Source organism: Rhinopithecus roxellana, chromosome 12 (assembly GCF_007565055.1).
Source record: "Rhinopithecus roxellana isolate Shanxi Qingling chromosome 12, ASM756505v1, whole genome shotgun sequence".
Taxonomy (NCBI): domain Eukaryota; kingdom Metazoa; phylum Chordata; class Mammalia; order Primates; family Cercopithecidae; genus Rhinopithecus; species Rhinopithecus roxellana.
The window spans coordinates 106,406,402-106,427,831 of NC_044560.1; the positions used below are offsets into that span (position 1 = coordinate 106,406,402).

The following is a 21,430-nucleotide window of genomic DNA, read 5'->3' on the forward strand; positions in this document are numbered from 1 at the left end:
TAAGACACTGAGTTGCACACACACACAAAGGAATGTCATATCAGCAGTCAGACTCCCTGGGTGTCAACACTTCCTGGTGGTGTGGCTTTGGACAAGTAATTAATTAACTTCTCTGTGCCTCAGTTTCCTCATCTATAAAATGGTCGTTAGTAGACTAGCACCAAACTCATAAGGCGGTGAGGATTAAAGCAGTTAATTCGAGTAAAGGTCTTAGAACAGCGCATCGCAAGTACCGAATAAATGTGAACTATAATTATCATCCATGTGAGGATGCTGTAAGGATGAAATGAGTTCATTCATATAAAGTGTTTGGAACAGCCCCCTATAAAATGGGACACTTTGTTGGCTCTCTGTAAAGATTCACTATTTTTTTTTTTTTTTTTTGAGACGGAGTCTCGCTCTGTCGCCCAGGCTGGAGTGCAGTGGCCAGATCTCAGCTCACTGCAAGCTCCGCCTCCCGGGTTTACACCATTCTCCTGCCTCAGCCTCCCGAGTAGCTGGGACTACAGGCGCCCGCCACCTCGCCCGGCTAGTTTTTTGTATTTTTTAGTAGAGACGGGGTTTCACCGTGTTAGCCAGGATGGTCTCGATCTCCTGACCTCGTGATCCACCCGTCTCGGCCTCCCAAAGTGCTGGGATTACAGGCTTGAGCCACCGCGCCCGGCCAAGATTCACTATTAAAATTAAGGAAAATGTTTTAATTGGGGGATGCAAGCATTTCATAGCTTTATTTCATATAGTTACAAACTTAAACTAAGGCTAGATTCTAAAAATATGTCTGTTCATTCAAAGCACGTAAAAAGATGCTCAACATCATTCATCATCAGAGATATGATTAAAACCATGATGAGTTGCCAGCCCCATTGGCCTCCTTGCTTTCTTTTAAACACAGCAACTCAGGCCAGATGCAGTGGCTCATGCCTGTAATCCCAGCACTTTGGGAGGCTGAGGCAGGAGGATCACTTGAGGTCAGGAGTTCAAGACCTGCCTGGCCAACATGATGAAACACCATCTCTACTAAAAATACAAAACTTAGCTGGGCATGGTGGCACGTTGTTAATTCCAGCTACTCAGGACGCTGAGGCAGGATAATGGCTAGAACCTGGGAGGCACAGGTTGCAGTGAGCCAAGATCACACCACTGCACTCTAGCCTGGCGACAGAGCAAGACTCCATCTCAAAACAAAACAAAACAAAAAACAGGAGAAAAGATAGAGAAGAACCTGAATGTTCAATAACAGGGGACTGATTTCAAATATGGTTGATTCACACAGTGTAATACTACACAATTGTAATTAAAAAAAAAAAAAAGGCATGAGGAAGGTCTCAATGTGCTGATAAAGATGTCCAAACTACAATGTTAAGTGAAAAAAGCAACGTAAGGATCATTATGTATAGGATGCTACTATTTGTGTAGAAACTAAGGAAAAAATGTATATATTCATATATAGTTTACATGCATTAAAAATACCTGGAAGTGGCTGGGTGCAGTGACTCACGCCTATAATCCCAGCACTTTGGGAGGCCGAGGTGGGTGGACCACTTGAGGTAAGGAGTTCAAGACCAGCCTGACCAATATGGTGAAACACCGTCTCTACTAGAAATACAAAAATTAGCCAGGCATGGTGGCGTGTGCCTGTAATCCCAACTACGTGGGAGGCTGAGGCAGGAGAATCGCTAGAACCCAGGAGGTGGAGGTTGCAGTGAGCCGAGATTACACCATTGCATTCCTGCCTGGGGGACAGGGCGAGACTCCGTCTCAAAAAAACAAAACAAAACAAAAACAAAAACAAAAATACACACCAAAAAATCAGCCGGACGTGGTGGTGGGTGCTGGTAATCCTAGCTCTTCAGGAGGCTGAGGCAGGAAAATCGCTTGGACCTGGGAGGTGGAGGTTGCAGTGAGCCAAGATCGCACCACTGCACTCCAGCCTGGATGTCAGAGCGAGACTCCATCTCAAAAAAAAAGAAAAGAAACAACATCTACCCGGTAACAGCATCTCCACCAATCACGCCAACTCTGGTTTTGAGCCTCTGAAATCAATAAACTCTGCTTTCAAGCAGCTTATGTGAGCTTCTCTTTTTGCCCAAGAAAAACCTCCCTTTGTCCCCCCTCCTCAGACGCATCTGTGGCTTGCCATAGCCCTGCATCCCGGATTACAATCCTTTGTGCTTACTCCTGAATACATTTCTGCTATCAGAAGATATTTTTCTCTGATGTCTTTTTCTCAGGTTGACACAATAGAGAGCTTATTTCTTTACCCCATTTATTGTCCGTGCCTTCTCAATAGACCATCAGCTCTGTGGGTGAGGACTTTCTATCTGTTCTGCTCCCTGGTGTGCCCCCAGCTTCTAGAACAGGGCTGTGCTGTGTTGAATTGCGTTGAATTGTGTCTCTTAAAGTTCATATCCACTCAGAACCTCAGTGAAGATGGGATCATGCTGCACTGGCTTGGGCTGTAGATCCAATGACTGGGTCCCAGTAAGAGAAAAGGTACAACCAGGTGCAGTGGGTCACACCTGTAATCCCAGCACTTTGGGAGGCTGAGACGGGCGAATCACCTGAGGTCAGGAGTTTGAGGCCAGCCTGGCCAACATGGTGAAACTCCGTCTCTACTAAAAACACAAAAATTAGCTGGGCGTGGTGGCGGGTGCGCCTGTAATCCCAGCTACTCGGGGCAGAGGCAGGAGAATCCCTTGAACTCGGGAGGCGGAGGTTGCAGTGAGCTGAGACTGTGCCACTGCACTGCAGCCTGGGCAACAGAGTGAGGCTCTGTCTCAAAATAATAATAATAATAATAAATCCTAATATAGACACCTATGCAGATACTTACATAGGTTATTGGGAATATTTTATTTTTTATCAAATAAAGGGGAAAGGGTCATAGTGTATGAGTTTTTCTTGCATCTCACTGTGTTCACTCAAATGTCTCAGTGGAAACTCTCCAGTCCATCCTTTCAAGACTGCAGAAGATCCCTTGTGTGGTTGGACTTTGGTTCACTTAGCCACTCTCCTGTCCGTGGGCATTTGCAGGGCCCAGGCTGTTTCGCCAACACAGTGAAGCCACCCTGAAGCTTAAAACTTGAGTCCGTGCCAGCCTGTGGTGTCCTAGAAATCCTCGCTCTTTTTTTTTTTTTGAGACAGAGTCTCCCTCTGTCGCCCAGGCTGGAGTGCAGTGGCCGGATCTCAGCTCACTGCAAGCTCCGCCTCCCAAGTTTACGCCATTCTCCTGCCTCAGCCTCCCAAGTAGCTGGGACTACAGGCGCCCGCCACCTCGCCCGGATAATTTTTTGTATTTTTTTTTTTTTTTTAGTAGAGATGGGGTTTCACCGTGTTAGTCAGGATGGTCTCAATCTCCTGACCTCGTGATCCGCCCGTCTCGGCCTCCCAAAGTTCTGGGATTACAGGCTTGAGCTACTGTGCCTGGCCAACACATCTTCATTTTTTAATGAACCAGGAGACTTTTCTAGAAAGCAGACTGGGCCGGGCGCGGGAGCTCACACCTGTAATCCCAGCTCTTTGGGAGGCCGAGGCGGGCGGATCACGAGGTCAGGAGATCGAGACCATCCTGGCTCACATGGTGAAACCCCGTCTCTACTAAAAATACAAAAAATTAGCCAGGCGTGGTGGCGGGTGCCTGTAGTCCCAGCTACTTGGGAGGCAGGAAAATGGCGTGAACCTGGGAGATAGAGCTTGCAGTGAGCTGAGATTGCTCCAGTGCCCTCCAGCCTGGGTGACAGAGCGAGATTCCGTCTCAAAAAAAAAAAAGCAGACGTGATTCTGAATTATCTCAGGGAACAGGGATCCTCTGTACAGAGAGAAGGCTACAGGCCCACAAGGGAAAATGTTCTCTGTGAAAACTGTAAGATGGAAGGGTTTCAGGCACCTCTTTGTGGTCATGGAACCGAGGGAACAAAGACTGAATAAGGGTTTCTTCCCCTCCTTCACCTCCTTCATCTGCCCAGATCTGAAATCCTACCTGCGTTTTCCTCTTAGAACCAACAAGGGATTAAAGAGACACAGGCTTGAATTCCAGCTGTGCCCACCACCAAGCATGAGTTTGGGCAGATGGTGTAGGGAACTCCCCCAAGACCACCCAAGATTCACAGAACTCAGAAAAGCAGCTGTGCTCATGGTTACAGTCTCTTACAGTGAAGAGTAGAGAAGGGAAGAGACGCATAGGGCAGGATCCAGGAGAGATCCAGCGCGAGCTTCCAGTTGTCTTTTTTCGGTGGAGTTGTGTGGACAGTGCTTACTTCTCCCAGCAATGACGTGTGACAACATACTTGGGCTATTGCCAGTCAGGGAGGCTCACCCAAGCGTTGGCTTTTATTGGGGGTAGATCACATAGGCATGGAATACCTGGGGGCTGACCTTAGGTATGCAGTCTCCAGCCCCTCTGGAGGTCAAACTGACATCACATGGCCCAAGGCACCCAGGCAAACAAAAACAGGCATTCAGTATAAATAAAATCATTAGGACAGGTGTGGTGGTTCACATCTGTAATCCCAGCAATTGGGGAGGACGAGGCAGGATCATCTGAGGTCAAGAGTTCGGGACCAGCCTGACCAACATGGCAAAACCCCGTCTCTACTAAAAATACAAAAACTAGCCGGGCATGGTGGTGGGTGCCTGTAATCCCAGCTACTTGGGAGACTGAGGCAGGAGAATCGCTTGCACCCGGCAGGTGAAGTTTGCAGTGAACCGAGATCACGCCATTGCACTCCAGCCTGGGCAACAAAGCAAGACCCTGTCTCTAAATAAATAAATAAATAAGTAACATTAGCACAAACTACCTGGTGTGGCCCAAGGTCCCAGGTAAAGATACTCTTATCTTATCAGGCAGGATATTCTAGGGACTAGAATATCCTGGATCTGGGCAAAGGGTTAGTAACCCTCCACCCCCACTTTTTTTTTTTTTTTTTTTTTGGACTGTGCAGGGTTTAATCAGTCCAAGTTGGTTTTTTTTTTTTTTTTTTTTTTTTGAGATGGAGTCTCGCTCTGTTGCTCAGGCTGGAGAGTGCAGTGGTGCAATCCTGGCTCACTGCAACCTCTGCCTCCCAGGTTCAAGCAATTCTCCGACCTCAGCCTCCCAAGTAGCTGGGACTACAGACTTGTGCCACCACGCCCGGCTAATTTTTTGGGTTTTTTTTTAGTAGAGACGGGGTTTCACCGTGTTAGCCAGGATGGTCTCTATCTCCTGACCTCGTGATCTGCCCGCTTCGGTCTCCCAAAGTGCTGGAATTACAGGTGTGAGCCACCGCCCCCGGCCCCAGATCTTCTGAGTGAAGCCTTGACTGCACAGGTGATATGGCTTGCATTTGTGTTCCCACCCAGATCTCATGTCAAATTGTAATCTCCATTGTTAGAAGAGGAGCCTGGTGGGAGGTGATGAGATCATGGGGGAGGATTTCCCCCTTGCTGTTCTCCTGATAAGGAGTGAGTTCGTGATAATGAATCTGGTTGTTAAAAAGTGTGCAGCACCTCCCTTCCCTCCCCTTGTTAAGCCCATATAGGACGTGCCTGCTTCCCCTTGCCTTCCTCCATGATTGTAAGTTTCCTGAGGCCTCCCCAGCATGCTTCCCATGCAGCCGTGCAGAACCATGAGCCAATTAAACCTCTCTTCTTTATAAATTACCCAATCTCAGGTAGTTCTTTACAGCAGTGCGAGAACGGACTAATACAGCAGGGAACATCTCTGGAGCCGTCTGTGGAGGAGGCTCTGGGTGCCAGGCTGAGGGTGGGAGGACTGCTTCCCATAGACCAGGGAGGCCTCATCTTGCTAGGGATCTGCAAGGTGGGAGGATATGGGAGAAGCAGAGATGGTGAGAGACATTAGGAGAGGCTCAGACAGCTGGGACAGGGGAGCCCTGTCTCAAGGGCTCAGTTAGGAGGCATGCTATGGCCTTTTCCAATAAATCCTGCCCAAAACCAGCTGAGCGTATCTCTCTGTCTCTTGGTCCTGGAACCAGGGTGACTTGGATGGGAAGGAAGACAGTGCAGGTAGGGCTGGGCCCTGAATGACGGAACCAAATCAGATTCAAAGTGAGGGGTGTGGATTTAATTCATATCTGCCTACTCCGTGAGAGGCAGTGACACTCACGCTCACTCTCTCTCCCTCAGTGACACACACACACACACAAGCTATGGCCCGTACAAGGCCTCACAGGTGCACATATTCACAGACACAGACATGCACACACATTATGGCCAGAGACCCCTCCCCATCAATCACAAACATACACGTGCTGCCATGCCACAGACACATACATTCACAAAGTCACAGATACACAGACACACAGCAGCACACAGAAAAGTTTTCACAGGCCGGGCGCCAAGGCTCATGCCTGTAATCCCAGCAGTTTGGGAGGCCGAGGCGGGTGGATCGCCTGAGGTCAGGAGTTCGAGACCAGTCTAGCCAACATGGCAAAACCCTGTGTCTACTAAAAATACAAAACTTAGCCAGGCATGGTGGTGGGCGCTTGTAATCCCAGCCACTCAGGAGGCTGAGGTAGGAGAATTACTTGAACCTGGGAGGCAGAGGTTGCAGTGAGCTGAGATTGCACCATTGCATTCCAGCCTGGGCTACAGGAGCAAAATTCTGTCTCAGAAAAAGTGTCCACAAACTCCTAAACCCACAATTTTAAACACTATGCTCCAAGACTCATCAGTCTAGACACACATATGCATGTAAGCAAGCCTATGTACAAACACAGATCAATACAGACACCCACGCTGTGTGCACACATATACACCTACTCATGCACACACACATTCACTCACACAGACACAGACACCCATACACACCCTAATGGCTGAGGGGCGAGCACACACCTGTATGCACACTGGGACCCTCAGACATGGATTCACACACACACTCCTAAGTGTACACACACACACACTCAGAGACATGTGCGTCAATCACACACAAGGTTTTGATCCTCCCACCCCCTCTGAGTATCCCCGACACTTTGGGCAAATCTGTCTCCCACTAGAGTCTCTGTTTTCCCCTTGAGTGGACATAACATTTTCTGCACTCCATTCCCAGCATCTTCAGTGTGACATCCGGCGAGGCCCCAGGGGTGCAAGGAGCCCTTGGGTAACTTGAGGTGAGATGCTAACAGAGGCGCCAATATTTTCAAATCAAGGGGGTTTCAAATGGAGTCTGCAGGTCCAGTTCCCCCGAGGTAGCCAGTTGATGCCTCTGGGGTATGGTTTCAAATGCCCCAGAAAACCAGAGATTTGACTTCAAATCAGCCTTCATCTGGACCAGTCCAGCCACCCCTCACTGTCACTAAAGAGAAAAATGAGAGGCCACAGGTGATTCCAGAGCACAGACATGAAGAGATGCTACCCTGAGATAGGGATGGGGGGTGCTTTCTGGCTCTTCCAGGTTCACAGGGTGTGACAAGAGAAGAGGAAATGGTTCGAGATGGGAGGACGGGTTTGAAACCCCACTGCCTGACTCCCCCAGCACTGACCCTTGCAAGCTGTGTGACCTTGGGCTGATTACTTGACCTCTCAGTGCCTCCACATCCTTATGGGAAATGGGGATCATAGCAGAACTTTCCTCCCAGCACTGCCCAGGGGACTGAAGAGGGTGTGATGTGTTTGTGAGGTCATCTCGTCTTATTTCTGCTACATATCAGCGGCGACCAGCTCTTCACGGCACACCTCAGCCCTGACAGGGACCCCAGGGCAGCGGTCCCCACCCCGGCTGCCCCTGGAAAGACCCAGAGCCCATATCCAGCCTGCACATGGGAGCCGCTCTCGGAATCTCTGAATGGTGCAGGGCACGGCTGGGGCAGCAACAGTCCCTAAAGCTTTTCGGGTGATTCCAAGCAATAGGCAGCTGGGGCTGACAACCATGACCCTAGGGGTCCTAGAGACCATCAGACCCCACAGCTGTGGTTCTCAAACTGGTCCCGCATCGCAGGCACCTAGGGGTCCTTTGAAAATGCAGCTTGCTGGGCGCCACCCCCAAAGGGGTTCTGTAGGTCTAGGGTGGGTGCGCCCGAGAATGTGTATCTAGTTCCCAGGAGACGTTGACGCAGCTGAACCAGGACCTGACTTTGAGAACCGCTGTCCTGCAGGAAAGTCCGCTTTCCCCAGCCTGGCGTTCAAAGACCAGGGAGAGGCCGGGCGCGGTGGCTCAAGCCTGTAATCCCAGCACTTTGAGAGGCCGAGACGGGCGGATCACGAGGTCAGGAGATAGAGACCATCCTGGCTAACACGGTGAAACCCCGTCTCTACTAAAAAATACAAAAAACTAGCCGGGCGACGTGGCGGGCGCCTGTAGTCCCAGCTACTTGGGAGGCTGAGGCAGGAGAATGGCGTAAACCCAGGAGGCGGGGCTTGCAGTGAGCCTGGGCGGCAGAGCGAGACTCCGTCTCAAAAAAAAAAAAAAAAAAAAAAACAAAGACCAGGGAGGGCTGTCCCTTTAAGGCGCTGTGCCAGTGCCCAGAGCACCCCGAGCGCTGGGGAAGCGCCATGGTCAGCACGATTTTAAACGGCGGAACTAGGGTGCCCCCTGGTGGAATCAGCGGGCACCGCAACTCGCGCGGATTCTTCGCCCGCTCTGGAGTCGTAGGTTGTGGAGGCAACGGGAAGGGTCGTCGTCTGCGGCCCCTCTTCCCTCCTGGCAGTTCTAGGACGTGGCCACATTCCCAGGAGTCTGGGGATCGCTCATCTCCAGCTTAAGCAGGCGGAGGGGCCAAGACACGTTCAGCCTCTAGAGGAAATGATCTGGACCCCAGGATGCTTCGCGGTGGGGAGGGGGCGGGGGAAGGGGAAAAAGGGAAGGAGTGAGGGAGGGTCTGGGGTTTGGACCCCAGGATACCTTGGCTTCACCCTCGGGGGAGGACCATTCCGTCCCTCCCCTGGGACCAGGAGGGCCGATTTTCCGAGGGGACCGTAGAGTAAGACAAACGTGGGTTGAAGCTCCCTTCCTTGCCTCTCTGAGCCTCGGTTTCTCTATCTGGGAAATGGGGGTGAAAACCTGCCTTCATCCTCTTCCCTCCTTCATCCTGCCCTCCTCTCTACAGAGCCAAATAAAGGCGCACAGACATATATATTCGAATGTGTCCACCCCCAGATCCACACAGACACACACACACACACACACACACACACACACACACACACACACAAAACCTCAGCCTGCCAGTCACCTGGTCAGCTGAAATCATGCTCCTGAAAACTCTTCACCCACTTCCTGCCATCCCCACTACCCTGAGCCGGTCCCGACTTAGGCCTGACCGCCAGGTTCCTGCCCCAGCCTCCTCCTGCTCCAGCCTTGCACCATGTGCACGGCAGACCTAAAGCACAAACCTCTCCCTCTCCTGCTCAAATCCCTCCCATGGCTCCCCAGCGCTTAACGAGGCCCTAAGGCCCTGCCAGTCTGCACGCCCTACTCCAGCGACCTCTTCATGCTCATTTGCTGCCTCAGGTGAAAATCCAGCCAGACAGCGACCACCATGGAGGCAGGCGGCCTTCTTTGGCGTCACTGCCTCCGCTCCAGCAGCACTTAGCCTGGCACGGGAGGGGCAGTAGTTACACGCTAATAACCCCCTATAGTCATATCCTTAGCTTGGGGCTTTTGCCCTGGCTCTTCCTACACCCCGGTCATGCACTTCCCCCAGGCATCCGCCGGCCGCACCTCCTTCGGGTCTTTGCAACATTGAAAGACCCCGTCTCTACAAAAAACACAAAAAGTAGCGAGGCTTGGTGGCGTGTGCCTGTGGTCCCAGCTACTCCAGAGGGAGGCTGAAGTGGTAGGATCGCTTGAGCCCAGCAGTTCGAGGTTGCAGTGAGCCGTGATCGCGCCACACTTGTCATCTTCTCAGTGAGGGCTTCCCAGGCCGCCCCGTTTATGACGACTGTAAACCCTCTCCTGTCCCGGCCCTCCTCGGGCCCCTGCTTGCTGGACTTTTGTCCCCATCAGGTCTCATCCCCTAATGCATGGATTTCGTCCTCATCTAGGGAGCATAACCCCAGCCTCCCCACTGCATGCTCCCTGCGGGAGGGTCCTGTTTCCTGCACCTAGAACAGGGCCTGGGACGCACCTGCCCTGGATAAATCTCAGGGATTGCGCGGATGGCGCTGCGGGCTCCTCCCGGACTGTCGCCTTCTCTCCCAGGAGGGGGCAGCCGCGCTCCGCTCCACCCGCCGCCAGAGGCTCCACGCGCGGGACAGACCGGCTGCTGCCGCCTGTGCTGGTCTCTGTGCGCCGGGACCCTTCCCTGCGGGACCTCAAGGCCTTTACGCGGCTGTTTCTTTGACCGCAAACGCTCCTCCCCATCCCCTCGGGAACACTCCCTCCGCGAATGAGGGAATGAAAACAATGTTTCTTTCCAGCACATTCCCCACCAGGCATGTCTGGGGTCTGACTTCCCCAGTCCGCGTGGTTCATTCCGACAGTCAGTCATTCAACAAGTAACAGCAGCCGCTGCGTGCCAGGGACGGTGCTGGGGCTGTGGACACGAACGGGACAGGCCAAGACCCACTTTCTCCCTACGGAGCTGGCCCTGAACGGCTCTGCGGCGCCTCTCCCCGCCACGCCCACCTGCCCCCATGCCGCGTAGGTCCCCACAGTCACAGCTCAAGGTCTTCTGCAGGGGCTGCTGCTGCTGCGAGACCACGGGGCGCTGGGGGGAGTTGGAAAGCAGGAGGAAAGGGACGCCATTTGGGGGAATGTTAGCGCTGCGGTGGCAGCAGCAGCTGGCGGTCACTGCGGTGAACCAGGGGCTCCCGGGTCCCGCCTCAAGCAAGCCGGCCCCGTGCGTGGAACTTGGCAGTCCTACACCCGGGCTCTGACCAGCAGCATTTCCCACGTGGCTCCTCCAGCCCTCGGCAGGGAGCAGCTCCCTGCATTGCTAATATTGAGACAAACCGACCTCTATTTTTGCACTTCGTGATTGCAATACCCCAGTCACCAATTTCCTCTATTAACCTCCCTGACAAGTACAGTTGGTGCGCTACTGAGAAACAAATGAGTGTGCCAGGGGGCAGTCATAGCTCTGAAAAATAAAGGGAGGAAGTGCAGAAAGGGTTACTTTTTTTTTTTTTTTTTTTTTTTTCTGGAGACGAAGTCTTGCTCTGTCACCCAGGCTGGAGCATAGCAGCGCAATCTCGGCTCACTGCAACTTCTGCCTCCCAGGTTCAAGCGATTCTTCTGCCTCAGCCTCCCAAGTAGCTGGGATTACAGGTGTGCACCACCACATCAGACTAATTTTTGTATTTTTAGTAGAGACAGGGTTTCACCATCTTGGCCAGGCTGGTCTTGAACTCCTGGCCTCGTGATCCACCCACCTCGGCCTCCCAAAGCGCTGGGATTACAGGCGTGAGCCACCGTGCCTGGCCTTCCAGAAAAGGTTACGTTTTTATAGGTGGTCAGGGAAGCCCTCCCTGGGAATGTGACATTTGAAGAAAGGTCTGAATGTCTCGAAGGTGGGAGCCACGCCTATAGCCCGAGGAAAGGCACTCCAGGCTGCAGGAAGCACAGTGCAAAGGCCCTGAGGCAGGAATATGCCTGGTGTGCCCTGGAGACCTGGGTGGCTGAAGCCACAGGAGACAAAGAGAGGGCAGTGGGAAATGAGGCAGAGGGTGAGATGGGGGTAGAGTGTGTACACCTGAGCTGTGCAGGAGAGCTGTGTGCAATGGTGGCAATGTCCTGCACCAGCGCTGTGCAATGTGGTACCCACTGGCCACGTGTGGCTCTTGAGCACTTGTGACGTGGCTGGGAAGACTGAGGACATGGATGTGTAATTTTATTTAATCTTAATTACATTTAAATCCAATTTGCCCCGTGTGATTACCTAGTTGAACAAAGCATGCTGTTGAACAGACCCCAGTTGAACAGACCCCAGGTGTGACTTCTGAGAGGACGCCTCTGGCGGCCATGTGTGGTGGGGTGACACGGGATGGAGGGAGGCAGAAAACTCAGATAGAATGGAAGACTGAGGCTGAGGTCCAGGGCGCAGGCTAGGGGTGGAGGCTGGGGGGTGGGTACATGCAGCTGTGGCCTCACAGAGTGTATCTGGGTGGAAGATATGGTGGCGATTGGCTGGGCAGGGTCTCCATGGATGTCCAGGGGCTTCTGAGCTGAGGCTGAGGCCTGAGGCTGGAAGTGGGGAGGCGTCAAGGGTGGGAGTGGAAGCTGGCTCAGATCTGCAAGGGGTGAAATGATGCTGCTGGGTAGGGAGAGTCAGGCAGGGAGCCTGAAGCAGCAAAGGACAGTGTATGTAAACTAGTGACAGGACAGTTCCCAGGTGTTCTGGGCAAACCACAGTCAAGACTGGACATCTGTGGCCCACGCTCCCACACTCCCCCTGTCCCATCACCCAGAGCACAGAGAGAGCACAGTGCTGAATTTCACTTTACTGGATGATCCAAGTGACACAGTGCACAGGGACAGAAGTTTAGGACCGCTACGGGAGAAGCACACCTGGGGCCCTCCCCACCCAGAGGCAACACCACAGGCTGCTGTGCCCAGCTCTAGGTGCACCTGGCCTGGTCCTCAGTGGGTGGGTCGCTGTCCAGGAACAGCCTCCAAGCAGGGAGGAGCACCCATGCCCTGCAGCAGGTCTCAGACAGCATCTGCATCTGGGTGTCCCTGACATGGGACTGGGACAGTCTGGTCCGGGCTCTGAGGTCACACCCAGGCCCCCTTATTCCTTCCCAGGGACAAGCAGGGCAGGGCCCCCTGGCACGATGGGCTCCTCACTGCCAAGGGATGGAAATTGGGATGAGGAAACACACACATTGCCCCAGGGACAAGAAGGCATGAACGAATGTGGGGTCCCGTGGAGACTGATATTTCGGGAGAAATCAAGCTCAGCAGGGGGTGGGGAGCTGAAGCCTACGGTACAGCAGGGCACCTCGGGGACTCACACACAACTCAAGCTTGCTTGGGACAGCAGGTGGTGAACCCTCACAGCACTGGCCGCCTACTCTGGAACTCCGGGGAAGGGCTGGGGTTTCCTCCCCAGGTCATTTCATCCCCTGCAAGGAGGGACACGTGGCTGGCTTCTGCACTGCCCAGGCAAGCCTCTGTCCCTCACAGTGCCCTTCAGAGGCCCCTCTGGCCTTTAACTCACTCAGGGGGTGAACCCAGGCATTTTCAAGGCCTTTAGTAAGGGCTGCAAGGCCAGCACTGAGCAGTAGGCCAGCTCCAGAGGATAGGGAGGACCAGGGGAGCCATAACCTATGGGAGGGGGCAAGGGCCCACTTAGCCCAGAAGAGCCAAAACTCTGGATTTTATGTGAATTACCCCAAATGGAGCACTTCTGCAAATAATTAGAATGTTGGGAAACACTGCAGTTTGAGTGACAAATTCAACTTGTGGTCAGGGGCAGGTGGCCTTGGTCTGGAGCTGGTTCCTGTGTATCAGGGGCTTCCCGGTGGGCAGGGCTGGCATGTGTCTTCCCTCTGCTCTTCCTCCTCCCACTCCTCCTCCTCCTTCCCTTCCCCCACAGTTCCTCTCCCCCTTCCTCCTCCTCCCCTTCCCAGCCGCCTTTTATCTCTCAGACTGTCCTTTCTGGAATCATCTCTTCCCCTGGCTGGGAGCTGGGGCCTCCCCTGGCTGAGAGTTGCGCCCTGACACTTGCTGCGCGGTTGGTGACCAAGCCTCCACCACAGACCCAGGGCAGAGTCAGACTGGGGTAGGGGCGACAGCGGCCCACAGTCCCTGCCAGGCGCAGGCCCCGAGAGCGCCACGAAGAGCCCTGCTCGCCTCTGCAGGTGCCCGGCATCCACACACACACCCTCCAGGGGCGACCCGGGCCCCCCAACCCTGGTCCACTCAGCGCGTCCCCATCTCGGCCCTGGGCTGCTGCCTCGGGCACCCACTTCTCTTTCCTCCTCCCATCCGGGCTTCCTCCGTCGGGATTGCTGGCACCGTAGCCCACGAGGGCCCGAGAGGGGAACGTGACGCCGGCAAAACGCGGCCCGGGTGCGCGGTGAAGCGAGGAGATCACGTCTGCGGAGGGCAGGAAAAGGGAAGGGGAGGGCAGGGGCCACACTTGGGCAGGCGCCCTGCGGGGCCTGCTCGCAGCCTGGGCGGCTTCCTGGGGGGCCACTAGCGGCATTTGGGGGGCAGCCTCCGGCCCCGACGGGCCTTCTTCCCGCGTGCGGCCTTGGATCCAGTGGGCGCCTGGCCCTTGGCCTCGTCTGCCCTGGCACTGGCCCCGGCGCCCGCGCTCCCCTTCTTCTTCCGGCTTCCCGCGGCGTCGTCCTGGGCCGAGCCCCGGCTCCCGGCTTTCTTCTCGGGAGTGACGCCCCGGCCTCGGCCTCGCCCGCCCCCGCGGGTTTTGCGGGCCCCGGACGCGGTGGGGGGCGCGCCGGCCGGAGTCAGGCCCCTGGGGGCGGTGCGCGCCCTCTTGGCTCGGGGCTTCCTGGACGCCCTGTCCTCGGGCTCCGACGCCTCGCTCTCGGTGTCCTCCGACTCCTCCTCGGACTGTTCGTCCGAAGCCTCCTCTGACCCCTCGTTGGACCCCAGGTTCTCCCGGGCAGCCAAGAGCGCCAATACCTCCCCCAGTTTGCCTTTGGGGTATTTGTACTTCCCGCCTTCCCAGGCGTTTTCTTTTTCCTCCTTCATCACCTCCGCCATGTCCTGGGCAGCCAGGAGCGCCACCAGCTCCAGAAGGCCCCCCTCGTCCTCACCGTGCTCGCTCCAGCCCCCGAAGAGGCCACACCCAGCCTTCTTCGCCTGGGGAGGGAGATCTGGCTGCGCCAAGGTGGAAATGCACTCCCGGAGGTCCCCGTCGTCCCCGGCCTTGCGCAGGACCACGGCGTCCACCTCGCGGCCCGCCTCCTCCACCTTCACGCGGGTCCCGTTAGTGTCCTTGGACATAACGGACAAGACCTGTCGGAGGGCGTCTCGCTCGTCTTTCTCGTCGCTCCAGCCTAGCGACTCGATAACAGAGGCGATTTTCAACATCTCCTCCCGGGCCCAGGGGTCCGACGGGTCGGTATAGGCCACAATGGCCACGAACTCAGGATTATCCAACCCCTCTGTTTCTTGGTCCCCACTCTCCTGCGAGTCGCTCTCCGAAGCGTCGCTGTCCACCGGCTCCTCGTCCGGGGTGTCTCTCACAGCCAGCAGGGCCACTAAGTCGGGGACGCCATTTTTGTCTTCTTTGGTGTTCAAACGGATGGATTCGGCCCCAGCTGGCTCCTTCTCTGCCTCTTGTTTCTTCGCTTTGTCGGTGACAGTGACCAGAGCCAAGAACTCGCGGGGACCATCTTCCCCCTCCGAGCTGCAGGGCGCCCACTGCCTAACCAGCTCCCTGGCAGCCGTCTGGAGCGTGGCGTACAGCGCACTCTGGTCCTCGTCTCCGCTCAGATCACCCTGGTCGATCTCCTCGATCACGATGCCCAGGCTCTCATCGGAAGAGTCCTCAGCCTCACTCCTCGCGGAAGCAGACGGCCGCCCTCCTCGGCTTCTCTTCTTGCCCTTCTGGGTCAACCTGTTGCGTCTGGTTCTGTTTCTACGACCCCGACGGCCCCTCCTTGCGTTCCTGGCTGCCCCAAGAGGCGAGCCAGCCTGTCCTATCACTTCCCCAGAATCCTGGGCCTGGGTCTCCGAAGCTGGAGGGGTGGGCGCCTCCCCGGGGGTCCCAGCCTCCGCGGCCTGCGTGGGTCCGTCATCCAGCAGCAGGCGTCTCATCTGCCTCAGGACCCTCGTGTCCTGAGCACAGTCCTTCCACAGAACCCTCCAGATCCCGTCCTTGCCTGGGATCTCCCTGGGAATGGTAGCGTGATTGACGTCCTCCACAAACTCCACCAGGGCGGCCTGGGCCTTCTCATTCATCAAGCCCTTCATGTGTCGCAACCTGAACGTGCCCAGGGGCAGGAGGGTCGGCTGCAGGACGGCTTCAACATCCGTCTGCTCCAGGCCCTCCGGGATGCCGGTGACCAGCAGGGCCCTGTGCGCGTCCACGTCCAGGCTCCGGCACCAGTCCTGCAAAATGCTCATGGCCATGGTGCCGCCCCCTCGGCGCTGATCTTGGAGCAGCAGGGAGCCCGAGATAGGGGTGGGCTGCAGCGCACGGTATCAATGCAACCCTGGAAAGCCACCTGCAGGGCTTAGAGTCCCGGTTCCGGTGAATGTGGCAAGGCTGGAGTAGGGCTCGGGCCTCGGGGGCTCTAGCTGCCTGCTGGCCGGCTGGACGCAGTGACCTTCCCCCGGGACCCCTCTCCAGAGCTGTCTGAGGATCCGCAGGGGGCTTACGTGTCTGCTTTCCAGGGCAGCTCCCTCCCTCTCTGACACAGGCCTGAGTGACTCGGCACCGCGACCAGGTGCAGGGGGGCGGCGCCGAGTGCACCTGGAGGGGCGTGGGAGGTGGCAGCCGCCGCTTGCCTGGCGCTCGCGCGGCGTCTGAGCGCGCAGCCTGGGCCGGAATCTCAGCAGTTCCGCTGCGACGCGGCTGCTCCGGCCTGCGCCTGCGCAGACGGAGCCGCACGCCCTCCCCTGTCCCCCGGCCAACCGTCTCCATGGCAACAGTGCAGCCTTGAGCTGGGGTCTGCGTCGCTGTGGCCTGAGACGCTTCTCTTAAAGGTCCCGATGAGAAGGACTTGGGGCCTGGAAGCACCACTTTCATTAACCAGCAAAAAACGCCGAAACCATAGAGGGCCAGAAATCATTGGAGGAGACCCGACCTCATTCAGGGGATATGAGGTCTCCTTCCAGGGGGTACAACTCCCCCTTCCAGTGGCCATGTGGAATTCAGGATTATATAGGCCTAAATCAAGGGGCACTGCCCTTGCAGCATGGGACGAGGACTTACTCCGGATACTGGCCTCATTCACAGTATACGGGTCTCAGTATAAAATGGGGGGCCAGGCGCCATCTGTGAGCAAGACACCATTCAGGGTATATGGGCCTCACTTGCAGGGTACAGGCCCCATTCAATGGGACCAGCCCTCACTCCTGTACACGTTCCTGTATTCTGAACTATGCATGCACAGTAAATCCTGTGGTTTTGCACACGCTTTGAGCATATGTATGATTGTTAGACCTGCCATGAATTTTGCAAGAAAGCATTTCCCTTGACTGGGACTGCAGACAGGGGCCTGTGAACGTCAGTCATAGCTACTGTAAACATGCATTTGCTTCTCTGTCCCTTGTTGGCCATGAGGCTGCCCCCTACTCTATATGAATCTGGCTCTGTAGCCCAGCTGGTAGGTTTATATCTCAACCATCGTCCCTACCTCAAAGGGTTTTTTTGTTTTGTTTTTGTGGTGTTTTGGTTTTTGAGATGGAGTCCTGCTCTATCATCCAGGCTGGAGTGCAGTGGCACAATCATGGTTCACTTCAACTTCCACCTCCCAGGTTCAAGCGATTCTCCTGCCTCAGCCTCCTAAGTAGCAAGGATGACAGGCCTCCCAAGTAGCTGGGATTACAAGCATACACCATCACATCTGGCAAATGTTTGTATTTTTTGTAGAGATAGGTTTTCACCATGTTGTCCAGGCTGGTCTCGAACTCCTAACCTCAAGTGATCCGCCCGCCTCAGCCTCTGAAAGTGCTGGGATTACAGTATTACATGGTGAGCCACTATGCCTGGCCTCAAAGGGTTCTCATGAGGATTAAAGGGAACAATCCAGGAAAAAATTTGGAAGAGAGGCTGGCCCACAGCTGGTGCTCCGTGAAAGATGGCTAAGAGAAGTATTTATTGAGAACTTACCACTAGAAAAGCATCTGTTCTGTTGATTTGTTTTTGAGATGGAGTCTTGCTCTGTCACCCAGGCTGGAGTGCAATGGAGCAATCTCGGCTCACTGCAACCTCCACCACCCGGGTTCAAGTCATTCTCCTGCCTCAGCCTCCCGAGTAGCTGGGACTACAGGCATGCACCACCATGCCCGGCTAGTTGTTTTTTGTTTGTTTGTTTGTTTTGAGACAGAGTCTCGCACTGTCACCCACGCTGGAGTGCAGTGGTGTGATCTTGGCTCACTGCAACCTCTGCCTCCTGGCTTCAAGCCATTCTCCAGCCTCAGCCTCCCAAGTAGCTGGGATTACAGGTGACCACCACCACGCCCAGCTAATTTTTTGTATTTTTAGTAGAGACAGGGTTTCGCTATGTTGGGCAAGCTGGTCTCAAACTCCTGACCTCGTAATCCGCCCGCCTCAGCCTCCCAAAGTGCTGGGATTACAGGTGTGAGCCACCGCGCCTGGTCTACTTTTGTATTTTTAGTAGATGGATTTTCACCATGTTGGCCAGGCTGGTCTTGAACTCCTGACCTCGGGTGATCCGCCAGCATCGGCCTCCCAAAGTGCTGGGATTACAGGCATGAGCCACCGTGCTCAGCCCAAAGCATCTGTTAATAAACAAATAAACAGGAAACCAAAACACCTTGAGTTTTTTGTTTGTTTTTTTGCCACCAGACCCACCCCCCTACTGTTGTGTTTGGATTTTTTTTATGTTTAAGGACGGTTTAATTGCAAGGTTACCATGGCAACTGGGCAAACTGCTTACTCACTCCCATTTTCCACCACTTGTTCCTCCTCTGATCTTCCTGATCTACAGATGGATGTGATGTGACTGTTGTCTCCAGAGCAGCATTGTCCAGCAGGAATGGAATGCCAGCCCCAAATTCGAACTGCATGTGTAATGTGAAAATTTCTAATTGCGGCCAGCCAACACTGACCTCAGGTGATCCACCCACCTCAACCTCCCAAAGTGCTGGGATTACAGGCATGGGCCATCACGCCCAGCCCAAAGTGTCATTTTTGACATGTGAATCTCCAATCTAGGCTGGGCACGGTAGCGCACGCCTGTAATCCCAGCTACTTGGGAGGCTGAGGCAGGAGAATTGCATGAACCTGGGAGGCAGAGGTTGCAGCGAGCTGAGATTGTGCCACTGCACTCCAGCCTGGGAGACAGAGGGAGACGCTGTCTCAAAAAAAAAAAAAAAAAAGAGTTGCTTTTTCTACATCTATTGATTAAAAAGAAAGAAGAAAGAAAGAAAGAAAGAGAGAGAGAGAGAGAAAGAAAAACAGTTTTCTAGGTGGCTATCTTCAATAAATAGAAAAGAAGCAAGAAAAGTGAATTTTAATAACAGATTTTGGCTGGGCACAGTGGCTCGCACCTGTAATCCCAGCACTTTGGGAAGCCGAGGTAGGTGGATCACTTGAGCCCAGGAGTTTGAGACCAGCCTGGCCAACATGGCAAAACCTCATCTCTACAAAAAATACAAAACTTAGCCAGGCTTAGTGACACACATCTGTAGTCCCCGATACTCAGGAAGCTGAGGTAAGAGGATCGCTTCAGCCCAGGAGATGAAGGCTGAAGTGAGTGATGATCATGCTACACTGCACTCCAGCTTAGGCAAGAGGGTGACCCTGTCTCAAAAAAAAAAAAAAAGAAAAAGAAAAGAAAAGAAAAGAAAAAAAAAGGAAAAGGGAAAAAGGAAAAGAAAGGAAAGAATATATATTATTTATCCCAAAATATACAAAGTGTTGTCATTTGTACAGTTGTCAATATAAAACAATTATTAATGAGCTATCAGACACTCTCTTTTCATAATGAGTCTCTTTGGAGTAGCTGTATTTCAAGGGCTTGGCAGTCACACAGGGCCATCGGGAATTTGTTTGCAAGAATTAATTAGGGAGAGTGTGTGCGTGTGTGTGTATGCGTGTGTGTGTGTGTGTGTGTGAATACACTCAGCACAACCGTTATAACTGCAAGATTGGAAAACACAACAAAAAGAGAAACAGGAAGCTTGCACTTTTCGTGTGTGTGTGCGTCTCTGTGTGTATTTTAGAGTCAGAGCCTTGCTCTGTCACCCAGGCTAGAGTTCAGTGGCATGACCATAGCTCACTGCAGTCTTGAACTCCTGGCTTCAAGCACTCCTCCCACCTCAGCCTCCAGAGTAGCTGGAACTACAGCACACCACCATGCTTGGCTAATTTTATTTTTTGTAGAGAGAGGGTCTTGCTATGTTGCCCAGGCTGGTCTCAAACTCGAGGGCTCAAGTGATCCTCCTTCCTTGGCCTCCCAAAGTGCAGGGATTGCAGGTGTGAGCCATCATGCATGACGAAGCTGACACTTTTCTAAGTCGTTGTGGATAACCACAGGCGAAATTCTTGTAAAAATGAAGATTCATATACCCACCCATTTGAAGTGTACAACTCAATGGCTGTTAGTTCATTCACAGAGTTGTGTGACCAACACCACGATTGATTTTAAAACATTTTCATCACCTCAAAAAGAAACCCCACACTGCTTAGCCATCACCCTCCAACCCTAGCCCCTGACAACCACTAATCTGCTTTCTGTCTCTATGGACTTCCCCGTTCTGGACACTTCATATCAATGGAGTCATACAATATGTGCTCCTTTGTGTCCGGCTTGTTTCACTCAGCATCCTGTGTTCAGTGTTGTGTGGCATGTGTCATCCAATGCTCTGCTCCATTTATTTAGAGACAGAGTCTCGCTCTGTCACCCAGACTGGAGTGCAGTGGCACCATCTCAGCTCACTGCGACCTCCACCTCCTGAGTTCAAGTTCTCCAAGTTCTCCTGCCTCAGCCTCCCGAGTAGCTAGGATTACAGGCACCCACCGACACACCCAGCTAATTTTGTATTTTTAGTAGAGACAGGGTTTCACCATGTTGGCCAGGCTGGTCTCAAACTCCTGACCTCAGGTGATCTGCCCATCTTGGTCTCCTAAAGTGTTGGGATTTCAGGCGTGAGCCACTGTGCCCAGCCTCCATTCTTTTTTTTTTTTAGACAGAGTCTCGCTCCGTCGCCCAGACTGGAGTGCAGTGGCCGGATCTTGGCTCACTGCAAGCTCCGTCTCCCGGGTTCATGCCATTCTCCTGCCTCAGCCCCCTGCCTCCAATCTTTTTATGGCTGAGCAATGTTTCATGGAATGGATACATTTTCTTTATCCATTCATCAGTTGATGGACATTTGGGTTGTTTGCACTTTTTGGCTATCATGAATATGCTATGAACATAAAAACATGATGAATATGCTGTGTGCAAATTTCTATGTAGACATATGTTTTCATTTATTTTTGGTAGACATGTTTAGGAGAGGAATCCCGGGGCATATGGTAATTCTTTTTTTTTTTTTTTTCTTTTTTTTTTTGAGACTGAGTCTCGCTCTGTCGCCCAGGCTGGAGTGCAGTGGCCGGATCTCAGCTCACTGCAAGCTCCGCCTCCTGGGTTTATGCCATTCTCCTGCCTCAGCCTCCTGAGTAGCTGGGACTACAGGCACCTGCCACCTCGCCCCGCTAGTTTTTTGTATTTTTTAATAGAGATGGAGTTTCAAGGTGTTAGCCAGGATGGTCTCGATCTCCTGACCTCGTGATCCGCCCATCTCGGCCTCCCAAAGTGCTGGGATTACAGGTGTGAGCCACCGCGCCTGGCCTTTTTTTATATTTTCAGTAGAGACGGGGTTTTTGCCATGTTGGCCAGGCTGGTC

The 21,430-nt window shown here is 53.7% G+C and overlaps 1 protein-coding gene across 1 annotated transcript; it reads right to left on the bottom strand.

Moving 5' to 3' along the window:
- Positions 1-12,365: 12,365 nt before the first annotated feature.
- On the bottom strand, positions 12,366-15,982 carry PNMA8B (PNMA family member 8B). Its single transcript, XM_010377432.2, has one exon. It carries the CDS (start codon positions 15,980-15,982, stop codon positions 14,078-14,080), a length of 1,905 nt encoding a protein of 634 aa, XP_010375734.2. The 3' UTR covers positions 12,366-14,077.
- Positions 15,983-21,430: the final 5,448 nt, after the last annotated feature.

Bases quoted from the DNA above. Each gene is read 5' to 3' on its own strand.
- PNMA8B (XM_010377432.2), bottom strand. From the start codon at position 15,982: ATGGCCATGAGCATTTTGCAGGACTGGTGCCGGAGCCTGGACGTGGAC.